The 23,127-nt window shown below is 39.8% G+C and overlaps 1 protein-coding gene across 8 annotated transcripts in view; it reads left to right on the plus strand.

Moving 5' to 3' along the window:
- The window catches only part of SLC4A10 (solute carrier family 4 member 10), a 360,367-nt gene that overhangs the window by 273,270 nt on the left and 63,970 nt on the right, over window positions 1-23,127 (plus strand). For all 8 annotated transcript variants that reach the window (XM_048869228.2, XM_075117879.1, XM_048869229.2 and 5 more), the window contains one exon: window positions 9,628-9,816. In XM_048869228.2, coding sequence (XP_048725185.1) covers window positions 9,628-9,816 — 189 coding nt within the window. The remainder of the gene's footprint in view (window positions 1-9,627; window positions 9,817-23,127) is intronic.

The following is a 23,127-nucleotide window of genomic DNA, read 5'->3' on the forward strand; positions in this document are numbered from 1 at the left end:
ACCTTTATGTTGTTTATGCAGGTTGTCCATGATAGAATTTGTTTTTCAATTAAAAAAAAAAAACTGGTTTACTGAATTCACACAGAGAAAATATGCATAAAAATAAGTTACGAGGTTAACAAACCCTTACAATCTGTTGATTATGGCATGACAGACAAGAAAACCTGAGGATTCCACATTCTGGTCATCTGTCACACATTTTGATTGAATGTATCACACAATGGCAGGTTTAAAGGTTGAGCCAGCTTCACTAGCCCTGTGGCATCCTTGTATTCCTTGGATCAAATTCTCTGCCGATGTAAACTGACACAGCACCTTTGAAGTAAATGGGGCTGGGCCAATTTACACCAAAAGAATTTGGTCCTCTGATCTTGAGGACTTTCACTGTGGCCAGCTGCTGCTCAGCGGAGAAAAAAGGAGTGGGGAAAGGCTCTTCAGGTCTTCACCTTTCCTTGCTCACTGGTACAGGGGACAGGCTCTAGGTGTCTTTTAGATTTTAGCTGCTATTGTGGAGTGGTTAAAAATTAGATTATTGGTAAAGTACTGGTCACAGTTACTCCAATGTAAATCTCGTGTATCTCCAGTGTAAACAGTAGAGTTGCTCCAGAGCAAAATTTGTCTCTTTTGTGATATTCTCTGAGAACAAAATGAAGACTTTTATTATCCCTGTTTTTCTCCCTGACATGGGAGCTGCTAATTTTGTATATAGGGAAAGTGAGAATTTAAGGTTTGTAGAAACGTATAGCTTTTTCAGTACAAAGAACTGTTGGTTTGTATTGCTGTTTACAGAAAGATATGAATTATACAAATGTCTTGTGCAGTCTTCAATAGCAAATGTAGAGCCTGAAACTGGCAGTGGCTCAGAACCTCAAAATGCTGGTGGGGAACTCGGGCAGGTTTGGACTCAGTAGGCTTAAATTTTCAAAGCTGGCTAAGGAATTTGGATGTATTATTTCTCTTAATGAAAAGTGGGTGCCCAAGTCCCTTAGGTGACTCTGAAAATCTCAATAATTAAGGTCCCAGTAATAGTAATTAATAATAATTAAAGGCCCAATTTGGTTCCCAATGAAGACTCCCATTGACTTCCCTCACATTAATGGTTCATATTCATGCTTTTTACTTGATCCTGTTCTGACTGAAATTGATTTGAATACTGTATTTGACTTCAGTGGGGGAAGGATTGGGCCTGTTTGTTCTTTCAGCTTCCAAATTATATGATTGTTAGATCAATATTAGATCATGGAGTAACATAAAGTGGTCTAATGTTGCATGTTTTACTCTATTTTGTTAAGTGTTTCTTAATCACAGAATTGGGTTATAAACAGTATAAAGATATTTTAAATGAGTCTGATTGGGGAGAGATCTTGAAATTAAACATAAAGGAATAGTAAAGAAATTCAAGTTTCTTTAAAAAAAAAAAAAACTGACCAAGAAGGAAGAATTTTCTGATTAAAAATAAACAATGTTTTCTTCACTGTTTCTTTGTAAACGAAGATTTTCTTACTGCCAAAAGCCGTAAGGGCCTCAAGACTTTGTCAGTGTCAACATTTCTCATGCCACACTGTGTTACTGTATCCACTAACTGCAAATAGTAATAGAATGTGGTTTATTGATATTCCTAATTCTTCTACACAGTTTACTTTTCAAAGAGTTGCACACTGTAGTTGTGATACTGCCTTGAAAATCCTAAAGTTAAATTGCATCTGTGTATAAAAGGGGCCTCTGAAGGGTTTTATGTATTGTGGAAGAGGGATGTTTTTTCTGGAGAAATATATTGTCTTTGTCCTGCTGCGGAGGTGAAAGTGCCCTGGAGTTTTGGTACTGTTAAGCTACATATATACTGCAAGTTAGGGGGATGGTTCTCAGCTCATATACACCTACCCATGCTAGCTCTTGTTGAGCTCCCATGAGTATAAACAGCAGGGCAACAACTGTAGCATGGGAAGCAGCAGTGGAGGCAAGATTTAGCCATGCCAAATACAATTCCACTTGAAACCAATGGGTATGTCCTTGGCAGGGCTAAGCCTTGCTTATGCTGCTACTACCCATGCTACTGCAGCTTCACTACTATTTACACTTGTAGTAGGTGAATAGGATCTAGCACAAGTATGTTTATGTGAACTGCGAATAGTACCCCTAGTTCATAGTGTAGGCATAGCAATAGGTACGCGTGTGCCCCAGAGATTTGCCATTGCTAGAGGTAGAGAGATGATGCCATAAAGATATAGGCCTAAATCATTTTCTCTGTTTTGTGGGATGGAAGTCAGGGAAACTGTATTGATCACGTGCAAGGGAAGTAGTTGCACAGGCTTTCTCTACAGTAGACATTTCGGGAAATCTTCACCCTTGTACTTCCACTGGTACAGCTCAAAGGGTGGTAGTAATGCAAGATTGCCAACCCGCACATTCCAAAATCATGAATCAGACTTCAGAAATAATCAGATTTGCTTGTTTAAACAGTTCCCTCTATTTGCCTTTTGGTTTCTGAGGCCATGTCTACACTACAGCAGAAAGCCGATCTAAGTTATGCAATTTGCAAGTCGACATAGCTTAGGTCTACTTACCATGGGGACCACACTATGCGACGTTGATGGGAGACGACTATGAAAATAATAATAATAAAAATAATAATAATTATAACTTCAAGAATATTTTCCCTCTCACTCTGTTTCTGCAGCTATTCAGAGATAGAAGTAGGTGTGTGTATCTCTGCATCTATATTATCTCTGTATCTATCCTAGGCTTTCAGTCTATATATAGGTGTATAGAACTGTGGATCCTTAGATGACCCATAGAATCATAGAATATCAGGGTTGGAAGGAACCTCAGGAGGTCATCTAGTCCAACCCCCTGCTCAAAGCAGGACCAATCCCCAACTAAATCATCCCAATGACAAAACACCCAGTGGGGCCAGGATTTGACACTTAAGGAATAATCATAGAACCATAGAATATCAGGGTTGGAAGGAACCTCAGGAGGTCATCTAGTCCAACCCCCTGCTCAAAGCAGGACCAATCCCCAACTAAATCATCCTAGCCAGGGCTTTGTCAAGCCTGACCTTAAAAACATCAAAGGAAGGAGATTCCATCTCCTCCCTAGATAACCCATTCCAGTGCTTCACCACCCTCCTAGTGAAAAAGTTTTTCCTAATATCCAACCTAAACCGCCCCCTCTGCAACTTGAGACCATTACTCCTTGTTCTGTCATCTGCTAGCACTGAGAACAGTCTAGAGCCATCCTCTCTGGAACCCCCTTTCAGGGAGTTGAAAGCAGCTATCAAATCCCCCTTCATTCTTCTTTTCTGCAGATTAAACAATCCCAGTTCCCTCAGCCTCTCCTCATAAGTCATGTGTTCCAGTCCCCTATTTATTTTTGTTGCTCTCCGCTGGATGTTTTCCAATTTTTCCACATTCTTCTTGTAGTGTGGGGCCCAAAACTAGACACAGTACTCGAGATGAAGCCTCACCAATGTCAAATAGAGGGGAACGATCATGTCCTTCGATCTGCTGGCAATACCCCTACTTATACAGCTCAAAATGCCATTAGCCTTCTTGACAACAGGGGCACACTGTTGATTCATATCCAGGTTCTCGTCCACTGTAACCCCTAGGTCCTTTTCTGCAGAACTGCTGCCTAGGCATTCGGTCCCTAGTCTGTAGCAGTGCATGGGCTTTTAAGTGTAGGACTCTGCACTTGTCGTTGTTGAACCTCATCAGATTTCTTTTGGCCCAATCCTCTAATTTGTCTAGCTCCCTCTGTATCCTATCCCTACCTTCCAGCGTATCTACCACTAGACCTGGAGCCATTGATCACTACCTGTTGAGCCCGATGATCTAGCCAGCTTTCTATTCACCTTGCAGCCCATACTTCTTTAACTTGCTGGCAAGAATACTGTGGGAGACCATATCAAAAGATTTGCTAAAGTCAAAGAATAACACGTCCACTGCTTTCCCCTAATCCACAAAGCCAGTTATCTCATCATAGAAGGCAATTAGATTAGTCAGGCATGACTTGCCCTTGGTGAATCCATGCTGACTGTTCCTGATCACTTTTCCTCTCCTCCATAATTTTTCCAGGGACTGAAGTGAGGCTGACTGGCCTGTAGTTCCCAGGATCCTCCTCCTTCCCTTTTTTAAATATGGGCACTACATTAGCCTTTTTCCAGTCGTCCGGGACTTCCCCCAATCACCATGAGTTTTCAAAGATAATGGCCAATGGCTCTGCAATCACATCCGCAAACTCCTTTAGCACTTTCGGATGCACTGCATCCGGCCCCATGGACTTGTGCTTGTCCAGCTTTTCTAAATAGTCCCCAACCACTTCTTTCTCTACAGGGGGCTGGTCACCTCCTCCCCATGCTGTGCTGCCCCGTGCAGTAGTCTGGGAGCTGACCTTGTTTGTGAAGACAGAGGCAAAAAAAGTATTGAGTACATTAGCTTTTTCCACATCCTCAGTCACTAAGTTGCCTCCCTCATTCAGTAAGGGGCCCAGACTTTCCTTGACTTTCTTCTTGTTGTTAACATACCTGAAGAAACCCTTCTTGTTACTCTTAACATCTCTTGCTAGCTGCAACTCCAAGTGTGATTTGGCCTTCATGATTTCACTCCTGCATGCCTGAGCAATGTTTTTATACTCTTCCCTGGTCATTTGTCCAATCTTCCACTTCTTGTGAGCTTCTTTTTTGTGTTTAAGATCAGCAAGATTTCACTGTTAAGCCGAGCTGGTTGCCTGCCATATTTACTATTCTTTCTACACATCGGGATGGTTTGTTCCTGTAACCTCAATAAGGATTATTTAAAATACAGCCAGCTCTCCTGGATTCCTTTCCCCCTCATGTTATTCTCCCAGGGGATCCTGCCCATCAATTCCCTGAGGGAGTCAAAGTCTGCTTTTCTGAAGTCCAGGGTCCATATTCTGCTGCTCTCCTTTCTTCCTTGTGTCAGGATCCTGAACAGGATCCTTATTGCTATATTGGAGCTTTGGCCTTCCTCTGCATCTCAGGAAGTTCTTAAATTGGCCATAGAGCACAGCCTTCGGCAGATGATCTTAAGACATGCACTCCACAAGTCCCAACCAGCGAAGTTTGTGAATGTCCAGCATAGTCTGCACAGACTGTAGGCCGGTTCTCTTAAGGATCTCATTATTGGTGGCCCATTGGTACCCAAGTAACTCCAAGGATTTTTCTAAGAGGGCAGAGGTGAAAACTGTTCTGCTTGGATTATATAACCCAACTTTCATAATCGTAAAGGACAGTACTAAGGACACAAGCCTGATAAATAGACACCTTTGTGTTCAGGGTTAGCAACTTGTTCCAAACACGTGAGGTAAGTTTGCCAAAGGTAACAGAAGCTTTGCCAATATAGAATAACAGTGCATTAAATCATACAGTTTCTGAAAATTAAAACATTTAAATTTCAGTTCATCAATAGGTTAAAAAATTGCAGCATATCATAGTGTTTTGTTGTAATAGCATCAAAAGCTCATTGTGTTCTGAGATAATTATTTTAGTGTAACAACCTTGTAGGTTGTGAACTTTTAAAGTAATATAAGGTGTCAGCAGATGAGTCAAGATATCTTTGTTTGATGCTATCCCATTCTTCTTCTGCCAATAGCGACATTAATCAATCTGTTCATTTTTGCTAACAATAAAGGAGGAAACAAAATTTAAAAATGCAACTCAGAATAACTTTATTCTCAAAGGATAGCTCACTAACCATTCCAGGCTATGGCTTATGCTACTGTTTCAGTGACCAACTTCCTCGCCAATAAACCCGATCCAGCCATGTAAAACCAAATTGTTTTCTCCAGACTACACCAAACAACAAAACAAGATGCAGAAATTAGGTCAAACTCCTCAGATCTATGCAGCTGTGCATTTTCTTATAGGAGTTTAAGCTTGATATATAGCGCAATAAAATGAACTGCATTGAGAAGACTGAGAAAATCATTGATTTTCAAAAGATTTGATGCTGAACACGAAGACCAACGTACTTGTTATACTGTGCCTCTTCTTCCATCCAATTCTTAAGCCACTGCCTCTGCATGTTTTGTTTTACATGGATGGAGGGGAGAGACAGAAATATGTCTGCCCTTAGCCCATGTAATATGTATGCAGGCTGTCTACCCCTTGCACCTTTCATTTTGTCCTAAATTGTTTTTTGTTTTTGTTTTTACAAGCAAACCAATTCTCTGTAGATGATACTTTCTATGTACTCCAGCTTCACAACTCTTACTGCATCTGCATCTTTATGTGACACATTAGTTTATTATATGCTCACTCTGAACTTTACAAACACAACAATTTATGTACATTCAGTGCATTGCTGAATTTTGCAATTTCACTGTGCATTTTACCTGAGTACTTATTTAATCTTTTTTTGTTCTTTAGCTCTTGGTCGCTATCAAAGACTTGACAAAATCTGTCTTTGCTTATAACATATCTGTCTTTTATTTTTTTTTTTCTGCTTTGCTTGCTCCTTCACCACTGAATTTACTGGTTGATATGAGCCTGTCTTGGGAACAGACTCAAGAGTTGTCGGAATTTTCAGGACAGCAAGTTTCTGACTCAGCTCATTATATCACCATTTCTGTGTAGCACGATTTCTCCTAATGGATACGCAAGGATATTTTGTGCTAACATGTTGCTGATTTACTTGCTCTAGTATCTCTCTCTCTTTCTCTCTCTCTTTTTCTTTTCTTTTCTTTGCTTTTAAGCATTACTACTGTTGCCAACAAGATTTTCCCCCAAATTAAATATATTAACTCAACAGCTTCTTTTCCATTAAAAGTGAACAGTGCTTCTTGATATTTTCTGTTAGTGGATTTTGTGCTGAATCTTTTCATTTACATTATTTAGGCCAAATCCCATCCATGCCTTCATACAATGGGGCTCAGCATGAGCACATAGATCTGCTTGTGTAACCACACATCTTCTGGGTGTGGTGTTCTGTCCCATCTAGTGCCAACGACACCACTTAGAGGGAGAGAGAGAGAGAGAGTTAAATGAGTCTGCTCTACAGCCTTAGCTAACAGCCAGTTGGCTTATAGCTCATGCTGTAGAGCAGGGGTGGCCAACCTGAGCCTGAGAAGGAGCCAGAATTTACCAGTGTACATTGCCAAAGAGCCACAGTAATACGTCAGTAGTCCCCCATCAGCTTCCCCCAGCACCTCCCACCGGCCATCAGCCCCGCTGATCAGTGCCTCACCCTCCCTCCCAGCACCTCCCAATCAGCTGTTTCATGGCATGCAGAAGTTCTGGGGAAAGGGAGGGGAGGAGCGAGGGTGTGGCAGTCTCAGGGGAGGGGTAAGTAAGGGGTGGAGAGGAGGCAGGGCCTGCGGCAGAGCCAGGGGTTGAGCAATGAGCACCCCCCGGCACATTGGAAAGTTGGTGCTTGTAGCTCCATCCCCGGGGTCGGTGCCTATACAAGGAGTCACATATTAACTTCTGAAGACCCGTATGCGGTTCCGGAGCCACAGGTTGGCCACCCCTGCTGTAGAGGCTCATGCACTAAGCTCCAGAGGTCCCCGGTTCAATCCCAATAACCGGGGTCTGTCAGCATTGCACTTGCAGGATTGGGTCCTTATTTATTCAATGTTTCTGAATAAAGTGGTGTTTGTTTTGCTGTATATTCTTATTTGAAATTTCTTTCTGCTGTTTAATTGAAAGCATTATCAGTGAATCGCTTAGTAATATAGAGCCAGATTGTGATCTTGTGTGGGCGCATGGGAAAAGGGGAGGGAACAAAAACCTTCCCACAAGATCTGGACCATGACAAATGACATATAAATGTGTATTTTCATCTACTTAATCATAGATTAATTTGTAAAATAGACATTTAGAGTCAGATTCTTGGCTCATACCCTAGCCCTTTTGCAAGGCAGTGCACCAGCAGTGTAAGGGGGCCATAAAGTCCTTTACAAGTGTTGTGATGGAAACAGAAGTTGGTGGAACATGGTGTGCTTTTTTTCTCACTGGGGGAAACATGGTTCCTTGGGGGATCATTACAAGCTACTGCGGTCTGCACTCTACCCTAAGTTGTTTACAGTGTTCAGCTGGCTCCTGGTAGGCCTCTCGATTGCAGGTGTACCATTTGTCTTAGAGAGGAGACAAATAAGAGAAACATGACAAACTTCTACAATATAATGAATGATACAGAGTAGGTAGGTCAGGAACTTGTATTTACTGTTTCTCAAAATTAAAGAACAAAAAGACATTCAATGAAATGGAAAATTGCAAATTTGAAACTGCTAAAAGTACATTTTCACACAAATGTATAATTAACGTGTGGAACTAATTACACAAGATATAAGTGATGCCACAACTCAGCAGGATTAAAAAAAACATTCGACATTTATATGGATATCTGGCCATCCAGACTCATAGTGGTATATATACAAACACACACACATATATATATATATATATATATATGTATTTCTGGGTATAAGCCAACCGGTAACTGTTGGGATTGGGAGGAATTTTCTCTGGGGACAGGATCTCTCTCAGCTGACTACTGCAGTGTTTACTTGCACCTTCTTCTAAAGCAGCTAGTACGAGAGAATGGAGCTAGGCAGATAAGGTTGTGTGTTCTGATTTGGAATAGAAAACCCAAAATTTCAAAATTCTCCAAAACAGATATCTGAAATGTTTTTGTTACGGAAGCATCAAAATTATATTTATTTATGACTTTGCCAAACTTTAATGGTTTGGGCTGGCATTTTCCATGCCAGGTATATTCTTCAGAGTTTTGTTTTGTTTTAGAAAAATATTAAGACACAGTGTATCAGTTGTTTCCAAAAACAAGGCTGGGAAAAATACATTGTTTTGCCAATATTAAAACATTCTGGTGATGTTTGCTTTGTAAACCTCTAGTGTCTCCATGCTTTGAACCAGGGATTTGAAATTTGATACAGAGGTGGCCACTGTGTCAGAAACTTGTCTTTTGCCACTCCCATGAATATGTGCCCAGATTTGTCCAAGTTATAAGCACTAGGGTTGCCAACTTTGTAATATTTAAAAACCGGATGCTCCAACAGGAGTGCTGGAACCTCCCACCCCGCCTCTTCCCCCCAAGACCCCATCACCCTGGCTGAGAGCTGCAGCCACCCGATGAAAGTAAGAGGTGGCCCCAGCTGAGTAGGGGCTGGTGCGGGTGGTGACCCAGTTCCTCCCCTGCCTGCAGTACCTGAACTTTGGATGTCCAGTCATTAGTACTGACTGGACACTGTCAGGTCCCCTTTTTGACCAGACTTTTCAGTCAAAAACCCTATAGCCCATCCATGCTCACTAGGGACATGCTAGAGCTTTCTAGCTAAATTTCTTGAAGATTCCATCAACACTGGGCATGTTCTGGTCTGGGGCTAAGCAGGGCTTCCTTGCAATTTCAGTTCTTAGCTGCTGCAAGGTCCAGGTCCTGCAAATGAAACCTGTCTCTTTTCTGCTCTGTGTCACTGCTGCTCAGTCCAGGGAGCGTGAAGGTGCCTGATTTAATGTTTTTTTCTTGAGTAAGGAATGTAAAACTGGGCCCTTCACTTGTAATTCATATTTTATTATTTGGCATTATAATTATTAATAACATAATTCCCTCTCTCTGTTCATTATATTATATTTATGTATTTATTTTTCAGATATGATTCTTGATCAACAAGTGGGCTCAGGGCAGCTCAGCGAAGATGTTCGTCACAGAGTACATGAAGCTTTACTGAAGCAGCACCACCATCAGAATCAGAAGAAGTTAAGCAACAGGATTCCAATTGTCAGATCCTTTGCTGATATTGGCAAAAAACAGTCTGAGCCTCATTCCATGGACAAAAATGGTAACGTGTTGCATTATTTTATGTTTCAGAAGCTTTTTATAGCATATATTTTCTCCCCCTGGCCTGTCTGCTGCTGTATTCACAGCCGTCCAGGTGTGGTTCTGATTTGAAAGGGGACTGAGTAAAAATGGCTGCTTTTATTTCACAGAGCTGCCCCTTGTAAATATTCAGAGATGTAGCTGTTTTCATTTACTTACAGAACTATGTGTTTACTACTTTTTACATCTATTAACTATAGAGAACCAATGTCACTCTGATAGAATGAGCTAGATGATGGTTCATGAAGTAAAAGGAACTCAACTTGTCTTTTAGATTCTAGACTGAGTTTACAGTGCTGGCAGTTGGAAAAAGTCCCCATTTTTTCATTTATAAATGGAAAGCCATTGAGACAAAATAAACATGGAACCCAGCATTGTTGTTTTTATAGAGTCACTTTTCAGGAAATTGCATTACAAGTAAGAAAAGGGGGAAAGGCTGTGCAATACTTTTATGGAAAAAATTTGGTTAAGATAAACTTTTGAAAGAGGTAAGAATAGGCTACCCTGTATTTCTAGCATGCTAACTCAATGACAGCTAGTATGGCTGTGGTGTCATTTACACCTTCCAGCTTAAAGTGTAAACATACCCTTAGATACTCCACGGCTGGGTACTAACCAGTGTATGTTCATATATTTGGGTAAGAGACCAATGAAAGCAGCATGGTGGTAATTTATTATGCAGAAGATATTCCAAGGATGTTAGTGAGCCTAAAATTTTTACCCTGGCTTCTGACCTCCACAAACTCCATGAGTCTTTTGATCCACAATGCAGTAGAGGCTACTCTTTGTTCCAAAGCAGGACTACCCTTTGGTGGTAGCCCTGTAATGTTGATTTTACACACACTTCCAAGCCTAGCTCCTTCCCTAGGGTGGGAATCTCAGGCTTAGAAGGCTGAATGTAATTTAATCTGAAGAGGACATTAAATAGGAAGATCATTTCTGTGCGATGTCCAGATTCCATATGAGGTTTACTTAGTTCCCAGTTCCAGAAAACATCTCTGTTCAGGACAGCTTTTAAACATATGATTGCCATTAAACCTGTGCTTAAATGTGATTGAAATCAGTGTGCTTAAGTGCTGCTTTGAATAGAAATGCACATGCTAAAGTGCTTTGTAAATTAGGCCAGTAGAGTGCACCGGGCATCCTGCAATCTGGCAATTGGAACTTCCTGATCTTGTGTGAGAAACACAGACCATTTTCATTATATTATTTATATTGTATTTAATTCATTTTAAATTAGTGAAAATATTTAAATGAAGGTAAATCAACTGTGTGTCCAACTAATAGTGATACTGCCAAGCATGCTTTTTAACAGTCCAATGCAGTTAGAGATGTCTCTTATTTATCTTGAAACATTGTCCATTAACTGGTCACTCTCCTATATTGGCCTTTTCAAAGTAGAAAAAAGGTCCTGTGTTAAAGTTGAGCTTTAATGAAATGTTTATTTCTTATTCTAAATGTCATTAAAATTGACATTCTTATGTTCAGATTACTGGATATTTGCTTTGTGTCTTGGACTAATGTGATTGGTTAGCTTTAGCACATCTCAGAAAGAAAAGGACAAAATTACTTTAGATCTGCTTACAGAGTAGTCTCAAATCTATTTGTTTGTTTGTTTATTATTTTCTCCTCAAGGCCGTGGAGCCCCAGGGCAGCTGTGCCACATCCAGTATAACAGTCTGCATGCTGTAGTGGTATCTGCTGTGCTCCATTTAAAAGAAAGGGGGAGTGGAGAGGAGAGAGATTGTTTAGTGGATCGGCATGGTCTCAGGCCCATAGGCTCCTGTACATTCGTCTTGTGGAATGTTCCCCACCATTCTTCACACTGTCATGGGTAGATCTTCCATAAAGCACTGTTAATAATGTACACCGCATCACATGTATGCCTTTCACCCACCTTTGGTAGTTCCGCTGCCTTTAGGGCCTTGCCCATGGACAGGAGGTCCTTCTTTGTAAAGTGCGAGCATTCATTACTTGCCTTTCTCTAGCTATTCGCCCACACACATCCCTTTCTTTGAAACTATAGCACCTGCTTGGGAGACTTGCCTTTTCCCCTAGAACCTTATGTTCTCCTACTCTCCTGCATATGTATGTAAGATGAGGGCTCTATCTAACTGTTGCAGTCTGTGAATGATGTATGCCTCTTCCTGCTGGCTATAGCTGAAAATTTCTCTTTAGATGTCAGTTTTAAAACTTAGAGCAATTGTGTAAGCTGCTCTTATCATTAGAATGATGGCTCAGATATAACTTCTGAACTATGAAAACTAAAGTTTAGTAAACTAAATTTGTAAAAAAAAGCTAACACGAAGACAAAAACACCTCAAAGCAATGTCAGGCATGTGCGGTGAGAAATGTCTTTGCTTCTGAGGACAGCCTTGCAAAACCTGCATGTGGTTCCACTTTATTCTGCTTATTCCCATGCCTCTGTGCTGTATGTGAAGCGTATACTATATATGGATGTAAAAAAGGTTCCAACCAATTGCAAGGTATGAAAGTGTCCTCCTCTCCCACAATCTCAAAATTGTATTAACATAGCTGTTCAATTTATTTTACAATTATTTCTACCTTTTGGAGCAAAGGCTTAATTATACAAAAGGCTTGTCAAATCTTTTGAGGAAAGCAATCAGATCTTCTGAGGTATCCCTAAAGTCTTGCTGATCCTCTCCATTTTTCTCCTTTTACTCTTCCAGTCCTCAAAGGCTGAATGTCTCCAAGCCAAGAAGAAATGGACACAGCCCTTTTCAGAGCCCATCAATGCTGATCCAGAGATGATCAGAGAGTAATAAATAGAGCAATGCCAGACATCTTGTCCCAGAACCTTGTCCCCTGTTCTACTGATACAGTGGATAGCTACCAGAATCTGCCCTAAGAGAGCAACTGAAGATTTTTCTTGGTGTAATTATAGCGCATTTTTGGCCAAGATGGAGTCTGCTCTGCAGGCTGCTCCAGCCAAAAAAAGGCATGGACAGGAATGCAGTAGGGAAACTTCCTTCCATCCCAGGGGCATCTGTTCCAACCCCTCCTCCCCCTGCAGAGTAAACATGCACCCTGCTCCCCGAATAGTACAAGAAATATGGGAAAAGGAAATATTTATTAACAGAGGGATGAATGGAGGACCCACAGGCTCTGTGATACCACAATATAAAAGGACAGATGCCGAGCATCTAGACTCGGAGCTCAGGAATCCTGGTCAGAGTTCCAGTCTGACAGTGAGTCATTGGGTGCTCCTGGTTGTCTTTGGCACCAGTAAACTTCCCCCCCCCCCCCCCCAAACCCTCTGGTGCACTCTTCTTCCGCTCTCTACAAACCCACACAGAGCAACAACCCTCTCCACTTAACTAACTACAACCTCTCTCCTTATTCCCAATGCAAAGTCACATGTCCCACTCCTCAAAGCCCCATACCGCTCTGGGTGACAGTGATACTGGGTCTGGGTCTGGTTTGTGCTTCTCAGGTGATTCTTGGTGTGGTGCGCCTCCTGGCTCCCATCCTGGGACATCCCTGGTCAGCTGCTCTGTCCTTCCGGGCTTTGGGCTGGTTCTCAGCTGCTTTGCTGTGGGAGAGTCTGCTCACTGTAAGCCCTTTGTCTGGCGCTACCGACACCCAAACCCCGACGCTCTCCCTATCTTGACTCCCCTCTTCCTAGAAAAACAAGCACTTCCTATGCCTCAGGATAAGGTTTTAAAGGGGCCATGCTTTCTAAACCCCAAGTTGGTTACACTGAGAATCCTCAAGCGGTTTGAAGATGGCATAGTGCTGTGTGACTGCTGCAACTACTGTAACTTGTAAAATCACTATGCCTTTGGTGTCCCCAGGGTTGGGGCATGGAAAGATGGTTTAGATCCACCATTTCCCTCCACCCTAGTCATTTGCTGCAGTTAGGCATTCAGCCCCTTCTCTCTCCAGTGTCTGTTGTGCCCTGATGACATTACTGGAAAATATTTGTGCTTATGTTCTTCCTCTGCTTTTCTTTGTGTGTGAATCTCTCAGACCTTCTAATTAATTTTCTTTGTATTTAATAGTATTATCTTTTGTTTACAATGGCTTTTCTTCACATCCTCTTTGGGGCTAAAGTGTCAGGCTGCTATGGATTTACCATGCATTTTTAATGCTGCCATGCTGTGTTTAACTTTCACTTTTCATTAAGCATCAAAACTGTGAGAATTAAAAGCCTGCTTTTGATGTTCCAGTAAAAAATGACACTCAAATTTGGCATAACAACAACAAAAATGGTTTTTAAAAAAAGCTTAGTTTGACACTGAATGCCCAGAATGGAGGGTGGAAAAGAATTTCAGAGTAAATGCTATTAAAGCCAGTGGAATTTTAAAATATATAATCTTTTGCCATTACCAAGTCATCTTTGCAGATCAAGTTTGGAATGCTATGTAACACATTTTTAGTGAGATTAATAGAATCCTCATCCTGATGATGAAGAATTATATATGTAAATGTATGTATCAACATGATGGAAAATCCCTAAAAACTAGGTTTGACCAGATAAACCACTTCTGTATTATTATAGCAATGGTAACAAATATTTTTCAGCACGTTTGAACAGGTTTCTGCAATGCAGAATTTACCCATACATTTTTGTTGAATCAGGCTCATGCAGAGAGAACAAGTCATGTGAGTTTCATGATAGTATAGTTGGTCAGAAAAATCAGATGGTAACAAAATTCTGACAGTAAACAGCAATCTCCCTCTCCCCGTTTCTGACTAGCTGTACACCTTTAACTACTACACTTGGAGATATACCTGTTCTAGCTCGGATTGAGCAAAGATTTGCAGTAGTGTGCTAAAAATAGAAGGTAGCAGTGGTGGCACAAGTCGCAGGATGGGATCGTACTCGGGACAGCTAGCCTCTCCCGCCGCTTGCACTGATGCAGCTACGTTCTAGTTTTAGTGTTCTAACTTGATCAGAGCTAATAAGTGTGTGTGATTTCTGTCTCCTTGAGATGAGAATCACACCCCCCAGCTCCAAGTATAGACAAACCCATTCCTGATGTAACTTAAACACCAACAGGCTGAGGAAAGGAAGGTAGCAGGACAAGTGATTAATAGTTAGGTGCAAGAAGGTATAAGTTACAATTGCCCTGTCCATCCATATTAATATGCATCTTGCACCTTCTTCTTTCCCTCTGTGTGTTGTTTACACCAACTGAGACTGCTTTAGAGTCCGTCATGCCCACTTATCAACATACAGTTTAAATCACCTCTAAATTTGACACAGATATGATACTGTAGAGCTTGGGGCTGTGACTATTCATATCCCTTGCAGATCAGCATAGTGGGGGACCTGTAACACACGCACCAGTGGGTTACATAAGAAAAGTGTGAGTCAAAGTAGCCCCCCTCTTACTTTGTCATATGCCTTCTCACACCTTCTTCTAGCTCCTTGGCTTGCAAATTGCCCCAATTCAGACTTCCTTACACTTGCTATAATGGATTTAAGCGAATATAATGGAGCTACATTCATGTCAGGGCGTCTGATTTGTGCATCACCTTTGAGTTTGGCCCATAGATTATAAATTACTGTTCCATTGGGTTGTGTGTTTACATTATTTTCATCCCAGTTTCATAATCTTGTATCTGCAGTTAAGCATTAATGTCGAAATTCAGTGCTAATATAAAGCAGATGAAACTACTCTGAGGTCAATAGAGAGTCCTCTGTTTACACCAGTGGTGAATTTGGCTCTAAGGGCCTGATCCTATATTCCTTGCCTGTTGAAGACACCCAGTGACTTAAATGAGAGGTTTTGGGTGCATATGTAATATGGGATCAAATTCTTCGTAGGTTTCCTTTTCTCTGTATAAGCAATACAGCTGGACCCAACCATAGTAATTCTAAATTAAATGATCTAATATTGTATTTCGTATTTGACATGCATTCTTTTCAAGCTAACTAATTTTAGTCAAGACTTATTATCCACAGCTTTCTCATGATATTATTGAACTAAGGCTCACGTAATTCTTAAACATTGTCACCTGATATTTGTTCTTTCTTTCTCCATATCTTCCTTGCACCCATGATTAAATGTATAATCTACATGTATGGAATTGTGTCATTCATCTTTATATTTCTTTATTTTGCTCTGTCTTTGTTGTGTCTGTCTCTAACAGGCTCATCTCATCTCTGTACCTCCCTCATCTCCTACCCTTTGGGTTCTGTAAGCTCCTTGAAGGTTTGAGAGGTAGTATAAAAATGTATCCTGCTTGGGTTTCAGGTCAATTAACATGTACATCCATGTCTTCAACTCAGTTTCCTTCCAGCATGCAGCTTTTTGCTATAGGCTAATAATCAATATTTAAGGCCTTTGGCAGAAGCTGTGATAATTTTATACGAGAATCCTACATGATGATGGTAATTATTTGGAACAAAGATGGAATATTTGAGACTAGAAATCATTTCTTTATAAATACATTTTCTTATATCAGTTGAGAAAGTGGCAAACCACAACATTTTGGTTAGAGTTGCATGGGTATGCATGGAATTGTTTGAGGTTCAGGTCTAGTATACAAAAAATCATAATCTGGCTTTCTCTGCTTCTTCTCATAAGAAGTATTTTCAAACAGCACCAAATTCTACTCTCAGTTGTGTAGGTACAATGAGAATGGCAGTTTATTCATGGTAGTTAAGAATATTTGTTCCTTACAAATACTGCAGCTAAAAGCTGACTTTTGTATTATATTTGAATTTTACAATACTCTGACCAAAATCTGACCCTAATCTACTTAATACATTGTTACTATATATACCTTTGCTTCCTAGTCTCCTTAGATGTGAGCTCATTTAATATTTGAAAGTTGGTGACTAGTAAAAAGTCACAGTTAAAAGTCCACAAGGCCCAATACTGTGCTCCCAAAACACTGAACCATTACTGAATGGAAAGGAGTACTGTAGCTTTTTTATAAATATTTTGTAAATATTTAGGGTTTATGAAGCTCCATGTTTGATTTGCCTTGATTTCTGTTAGTAGTACCTTGTTCTTTTGTGCTTATTGTGATTACTGTGCTTACTGTGGTTGTTTTTGTCTTTCTTTGGATAAAAACAAGGTTTCTTGATAACTATTGAGTACTGAAGGTATCCTGAATGCAATAACTTTTGGGCTGAAATTTTGGAAGGCCATAGTATATTGTAGCTTAAATTCTCTTTCTGGAACTCTGATTTTTACTTGATGTAATTAATAGGTTTTCTCAAAACACTGAATTTTCAGGTATCTTTTAATATAGGCATCTATTGATGCAATATAAAAATGGATCCCATTTTAATTCCTTTTATATATAAATGGTTTGGTTTTGCATGAGAGAGTCTATTTCTTCTGAATGATTGTTTTTTCCAAAAATTGAGCATGCCTATCTACTGTCCATAGTTTTAAAGTCTTGGGAATTTTCTTTTATCTTAAAAACAAATCATTTTCTACATAAAATCATGAAGTATATTTCATTGTTTTGGTGTTGGCATTTTAGTTAAATAGATAACCCCTAAAACCTATTTAAACATGAGTGTGTCTGTTGAAATGTTTAAGTTCCTCTGTGTGTGCGCGCGCATGTGTGCATGCTGAGTATTTCAGTTAGATAGCATGTTACAGTTGATTGGCAGGTATATGCTTTAGAAAATCTGCAATTCTCTTTGACTTCTCAAATAGAAGAATAAAGCTATTGGAATGCTTGATACATACTGATAGTAGAATAAATCCAAGCGTTGATATCATTAGATTTTTAAGTGTTCTGTCTATACTTCAGTATTGTTAAAGAATGAAATTCTGGTCATCCACACAGAAACCCAAAGTACAAATAAAAGTGTTTGGCTTGACAGAGATACACAGGTGTTCCTGGAGGGGAGCAGTAGAATCATCTTCTTCAACCTGAAGACAGGACATAGAACAGCTGCATGAATGTGGCTATTGCTGTGGCTAATGGGCTGTAGCTGTGGCTTGTCCGTGATCCTACTGACTAGGTCCCCACTATTCCCATTGATCCAGTCACAATATTGCCAACCTTGGGCATTCAAAAATAATGAGTCAGACCTCCCAAAATTAAGCACATTGCATTCTCTTTATTTGCTGTTTGGATTTTCAGCCTGTAGGATCCACTCGGTTTGCATTTTCAGATTTTCTCCTCAGCTACGAGGGCTAGCAACTTACTATTTTACTTTAATGAAGGCCAAGAGTCTCATGAAATCATTTGTTTCCAGATGGCTGTACCATACATGGAAAATAAAAAATAAAGTCTTGTGCATGCAAAAAGAACAAAAGCCATTCATAAACTCCACATACTGACTGGGGCCTGTTGTGTTTCCTGTTGTGTGCATTTCTGTTACCATAGGGAGTTACTAGACACAACTGTGAAAGCAAGTGTTTAGACCATTAAAAATTGACGTCATGTTAGGTGGTTAGAGGTTCCCAGGCTGTCTACACTTTGAGTTGAGAGTGTGATTCCCATCTCGAGAATTCATACTCACTGTAGGTCTCATACAATCTTAGAAATGGAGGGCTGGAAGGGACCTCAAGAAGTCATCAAATCCAACTCCCTGTGCTGTGGCAGGGCCAAGTAAACATAGACTGTCCTAGACAGGTGTTTGTCCAGACTGTTTTTAAAAACCTCCAATATTGGGGATTTCACAATGTCCCTTGGAAGCCTATTCCGTAGCATAACTACACTTATAGGTAAAGTTTTTCCTAATATCTAACGTAAATCTCCCTGGCTGCAGATTAAGCCTATTACTTCTTGTCCTACTTTCAGTAGATATGGAGAACAACTGATCACCCACCTCTTTATAACAGCCCTTAACTTATCTGAGACTATTAGGTCCCCCATCAGTGTTTTTTCTCAATACTAAATATGCCCAGTTTTTCTAATCTTTCCTTATAGGTAAGGTTTTCTAAATCTTTTATAATTTTTGTTGCTTCCCTCTGGTCACTCCAGTTTGCCCACATCCTTCCTAAAGTGTCGTGCCCAGAATTGGACACAGTACTCCAGCTGAGGCCTTACCAGTGCCAAGTACAGCGAGACAATTACCTCCCATGTTTTACATGTGATACTCCTATTAATACACAGCAGAATGAAATTCGCCTTTTCTGCAGCTGCATCACATTGTTGACTCTCGTTCAATTTGTCATCCACAAAACCGCCCAGATCCTTTTCAGCAGTATTTCTACCTAGCCAGTTATTCCCTATTTTGTACGTGTGCACTGGATTTTTCCTTCCTAAGTGAAGTATTTTACGCTTGTTTTTATTGAATTTCATCTTGTTGAATTCACACCAATTCTCCAATTTGTCAAGGTCATTTTGAATTCTAATGCTGTCTTCCTAAGTGCTTTCAACCCCACCCAGTTTGGTGTCATCTGCAAATTTTATAAGCATACTCTCCACTTTGTTAGCCAAATCATTAATGAAAATATCAAATAGTACTGGACCCAGGACTGGTCCCTGTGGAATACCACTAGATGCGCCCTCCCAGTTTGACAGGGAACATTGAATAACTAGTCTTTGAATACAGTCTTTCACGAGTTGTGGACCCACCTTTTAGTAATTTAATCTAGACATTTCTCTAGTTTGCTTTTGAGAATGTCATGTGGGACAGTGTCAAATGCCTCACTAAAATCAAGATATAACGCATCTACTGCTTCGCCCTATCTACTAGGCCAGTAACCAACCAAATTTCCTTGTTTGACAGGGCTATTCCTTATCACCCTATTATCCTCCAAGTGCTTACAAATTGATTGTTTAATAATTTGTTCCAGTATCTTTCCAGCTATCAAAGTTAGGTAGACTAGTCTATAATTCCCTTAGCCCTCTTTGTTTCCCTTTTTAAAATTAGATATGATGATTGCCCTTCTCATGGAGAAAGAGCTAAACACAAGGGGTAGCTGTGGCAGCACAAGTGGTAGGATGGACTAGGTGTCCTGAGTACATGCCTAGGGTCTTGGATGGGTACAAACTTGGGGCAGGTAGCCACACCATCAGCTTGCGCTGCTGCAGCAACATTTTATTTTTAGCACGGTAGCTCTGCAAAAGCTATAGCCAGTATTTCTCCTTGAGCTGGGAATCACACCCCCAGCTCAATGCGTAGGTATATGCTTATGTGAAGTTTGAGTCTGCACTGTAGCAGTTATAACAGTCTGCGCAGTATGTCCATGGTCTTGCTCGGAGTCGTAGGAGATGATTTTATTTCTCCTGCCAAACATCTCTGCTCCCATTTACTCCATCTTTGTACAAGGGCCAGAATTTAATTAAAGAATTGCATTTCAGCTTTCACTTTATGGAATAATAATACAGATGTAAATACTAAGTTATGAAAAAAAGTTTAACTTCTCTTTCTCTCTCTAGCATACAAAATGTATATGCTAATATCTGTAATTATACATGTTTCCTGTTTGCCTAGAAAAATAAATAAATAGATCTTAAGTTACAAATCTAAATTTTACATTCTCTTACACCCTTATGATCCCAACCAAATCATTAGGGTTCTGTGGGTGTAACTGAGTGCAGAATCTGGCCCAGACATTTTGGAACACCTCTCTCTTCTGGTTTACATATGCTTACTAGTTGTGAAATTCTTCCCTGAGTAATGTAAACCACTGGAGATTTTTGTATTGCATTTATTCTTCATGCAGTCTATTAGGATGAAATTAACTCATGTGCATACAAAGCCCAACTCTATTTAAGGGTACCTTTAGCACTTAGCAAAGAGCTTAAGTGTGACGTAAGTGGTGCAAAAGCTTTCTCCTGGACCTCTCCACAGGGGTGCATTTCACTTTAATAGAATGCAAATAATAATCATAATAATTAATAATAAAAATGCAGTACAGAGTCACCAGAGAGTTTTACATTACATTATTGAAATCACCAGAATGGTGCAGAAGTTGTATTCACATACTGTGGTTCTATAATCAAAAGAAGTTGAACACTATTGTCTGGGAGGGTTATGGTCCAATATGATTCTAGTATATTGCTACATATCAAAATCCAATTTTTAAAGCATGAAAACATAGTAATATGCAGTAATATATGGTATGAAGGGTATGAAGTTGATTTTTTTAAAAGTTAAAGTTATAATTTTGAGACTGGCAAATTGAATGGCTGCTAATTAACAGTTTGCCCATTCATAACCGAATATGTACAACTAGTAGTGGGAGAACCGTTTGGAAAAATTGTAGCTGTTCCCCTGAAACATTTGTATAGATTAACATTCTCTTAAAATCCTTGTTTTATGGGAAATTTTTCAGATTACAATAATCTATTCATCTTTATCATATGAAAGTAAAATTAAATATCTCAGAATTGTAACCTGCTTGTTTAGATGCATTTGCTAGAGTACTCGCTCTTTTTCTCCTTCTCTGTCTGGAACAGAATTGATCAAATATCAGAATTTTCATCTCATCATAAATTTCAATATTTTCAACCTTTGTTTTGACAACATAGACATTTTCCTATGAAAAACTTTGATTTTGTGGAAATCACATTTTCTGATTTGTGGAAATCAGAAAATCCCTGTCAGTTCTTCACTGGAATGCTCATTGATTGTGTGGCAGAAAGCTGGACATCTATTCTTTGTCCAGGGTTAAGGTACTTCTATAGCTCCCCACAGGACGTGATCCTGCAAGTTGCTTAGCTTTTCCTGATGGCAGCTGAGTGTATTTAGGGGCAGATTTAGGTACCTAAAGGTGCAGTGGGGATTTTCAAAAGTGCCTAAAAAAGGTTAGCTGCTTAGCTCTGGAGTACCTAACTATCTGCATCTTTAGGCACCTAAATACCTTTGGAAATCTGCTTCTTAGTACCTTGCAGGCTTGGGCCCTTTATTTCTTGAGTTGCTCCTGATTTTTATTACAGTGTCACTCACCCTTACTAGACATCTTACTTGCTGCTAGGCTTTCAGTTGTCAGGCCTTCTTTTACACCCCCCTTAGATGCCTGGAGTTTTCTGTCTGTGGCTAGGTTCCCCAACTTTCTCCCCTTCTGACCTGCCACTTCCCACCCAATCAGTTCAACATTTTTTTCACCCAAGGTATTTATGTGTGTCTCTCCCTCCCCTCCAAGTCCTTTAAATTTTACAGGTTTTTTTTGAGATAGGATTTACTCTAATTCTCACAATCAAACCAAAGGAATTAAATGAACTGTTCTTTCCCTTGCCATTCCCTCCCTTGTCTTCCAGAGGGAGATGAGTGGCCACATTAATTAATATATTTTAAATATATGAATGGATATTTTTCTCCCTTACATGCCCTTCTTCTGCTACTAATCCTCTTTTTGCACCTTCAGTGGCAAAACCTGACTATTTTACCGCAATGTTATTATTCACACTTAGTCAGGCTTCCCCTACAAGAATATTAGTTTCCTATAGCCTTATTGCTTGTTTGCTTGTTTGTTTCGGAGACCTGTAAAACAACTTTTAAGTAATAATGTTTGTCCCTCTTCTTAAATGGCTAAAAATACTCAACTCAGTTGAGATTAATAGATAACTGACTGTAACTAGAAAAACAAAGGATGATATTCAAATGAGAAGATGGAAAATGCTGCGAGTCACACCAGGCTGAGAACCACACATCATTACTCATTGTGCTGGTCTACATAAGACTGGAAGAGCCATATTTCCACATGACCATTGTGCTATAAGGACACTAGTCTAAGGCCTTAATCCTGCAAACACATACTACCCCCATGTATAACTTCATTCATGAGTAATCCCATTAGCTTCACTAGCACCACTAATGTGAATAAACTCATGCATGTGTTTGTTTGCATGATTATGGCTTATGTTTGAACACTTCCTCCTGTCCTGAGCACTTCTAATTTTTATAAATATTTTGTGTTTCTTCCTGCCTGGATTTTATTGGGAATTTCTTCACTTAAAAGTTTTTTTTCCATTTCAATATTTATTTAACAATTTATAATTTTTTGAACAGCCTAAATTTCAATACATTTATTTTTCATGACAAGATACTTTATTCTAGCTTTGGTTGTCATGCTAGTCAATGCCCATTTATGCACATGAGGAAACTTATGCACATGGGGAGTCCCCTTTGATTCACTACTCACATGGGTAAGTTTTTAGGACTGAGGCCTAAAGTTGGCAGCTCCTCACATTGCTTAGGAAATTTCCTTGGTAGATGTGGGACTGTTTTTTAAATAAGGATTTTTTTAATGGAGTAACAACTCTTAACAGAACTTATACGCTGTGAATGGCACAAAAATCTGTCCTCACAATATTCAACAGTAGGTTTAAATTTTTCTAAAATGGATTCTCCCATCTCTAGCTTCAGCTAATGAATGTT

The sequence above is a fragment of the Caretta caretta genome, chromosome 11 (assembly GCF_965140235.1).
Source record: "Caretta caretta isolate rCarCar2 chromosome 11, rCarCar1.hap1, whole genome shotgun sequence".
In the NCBI taxonomy this organism is placed as follows: Eukaryota; Metazoa; Chordata; order Testudines; family Cheloniidae; genus Caretta; species Caretta caretta.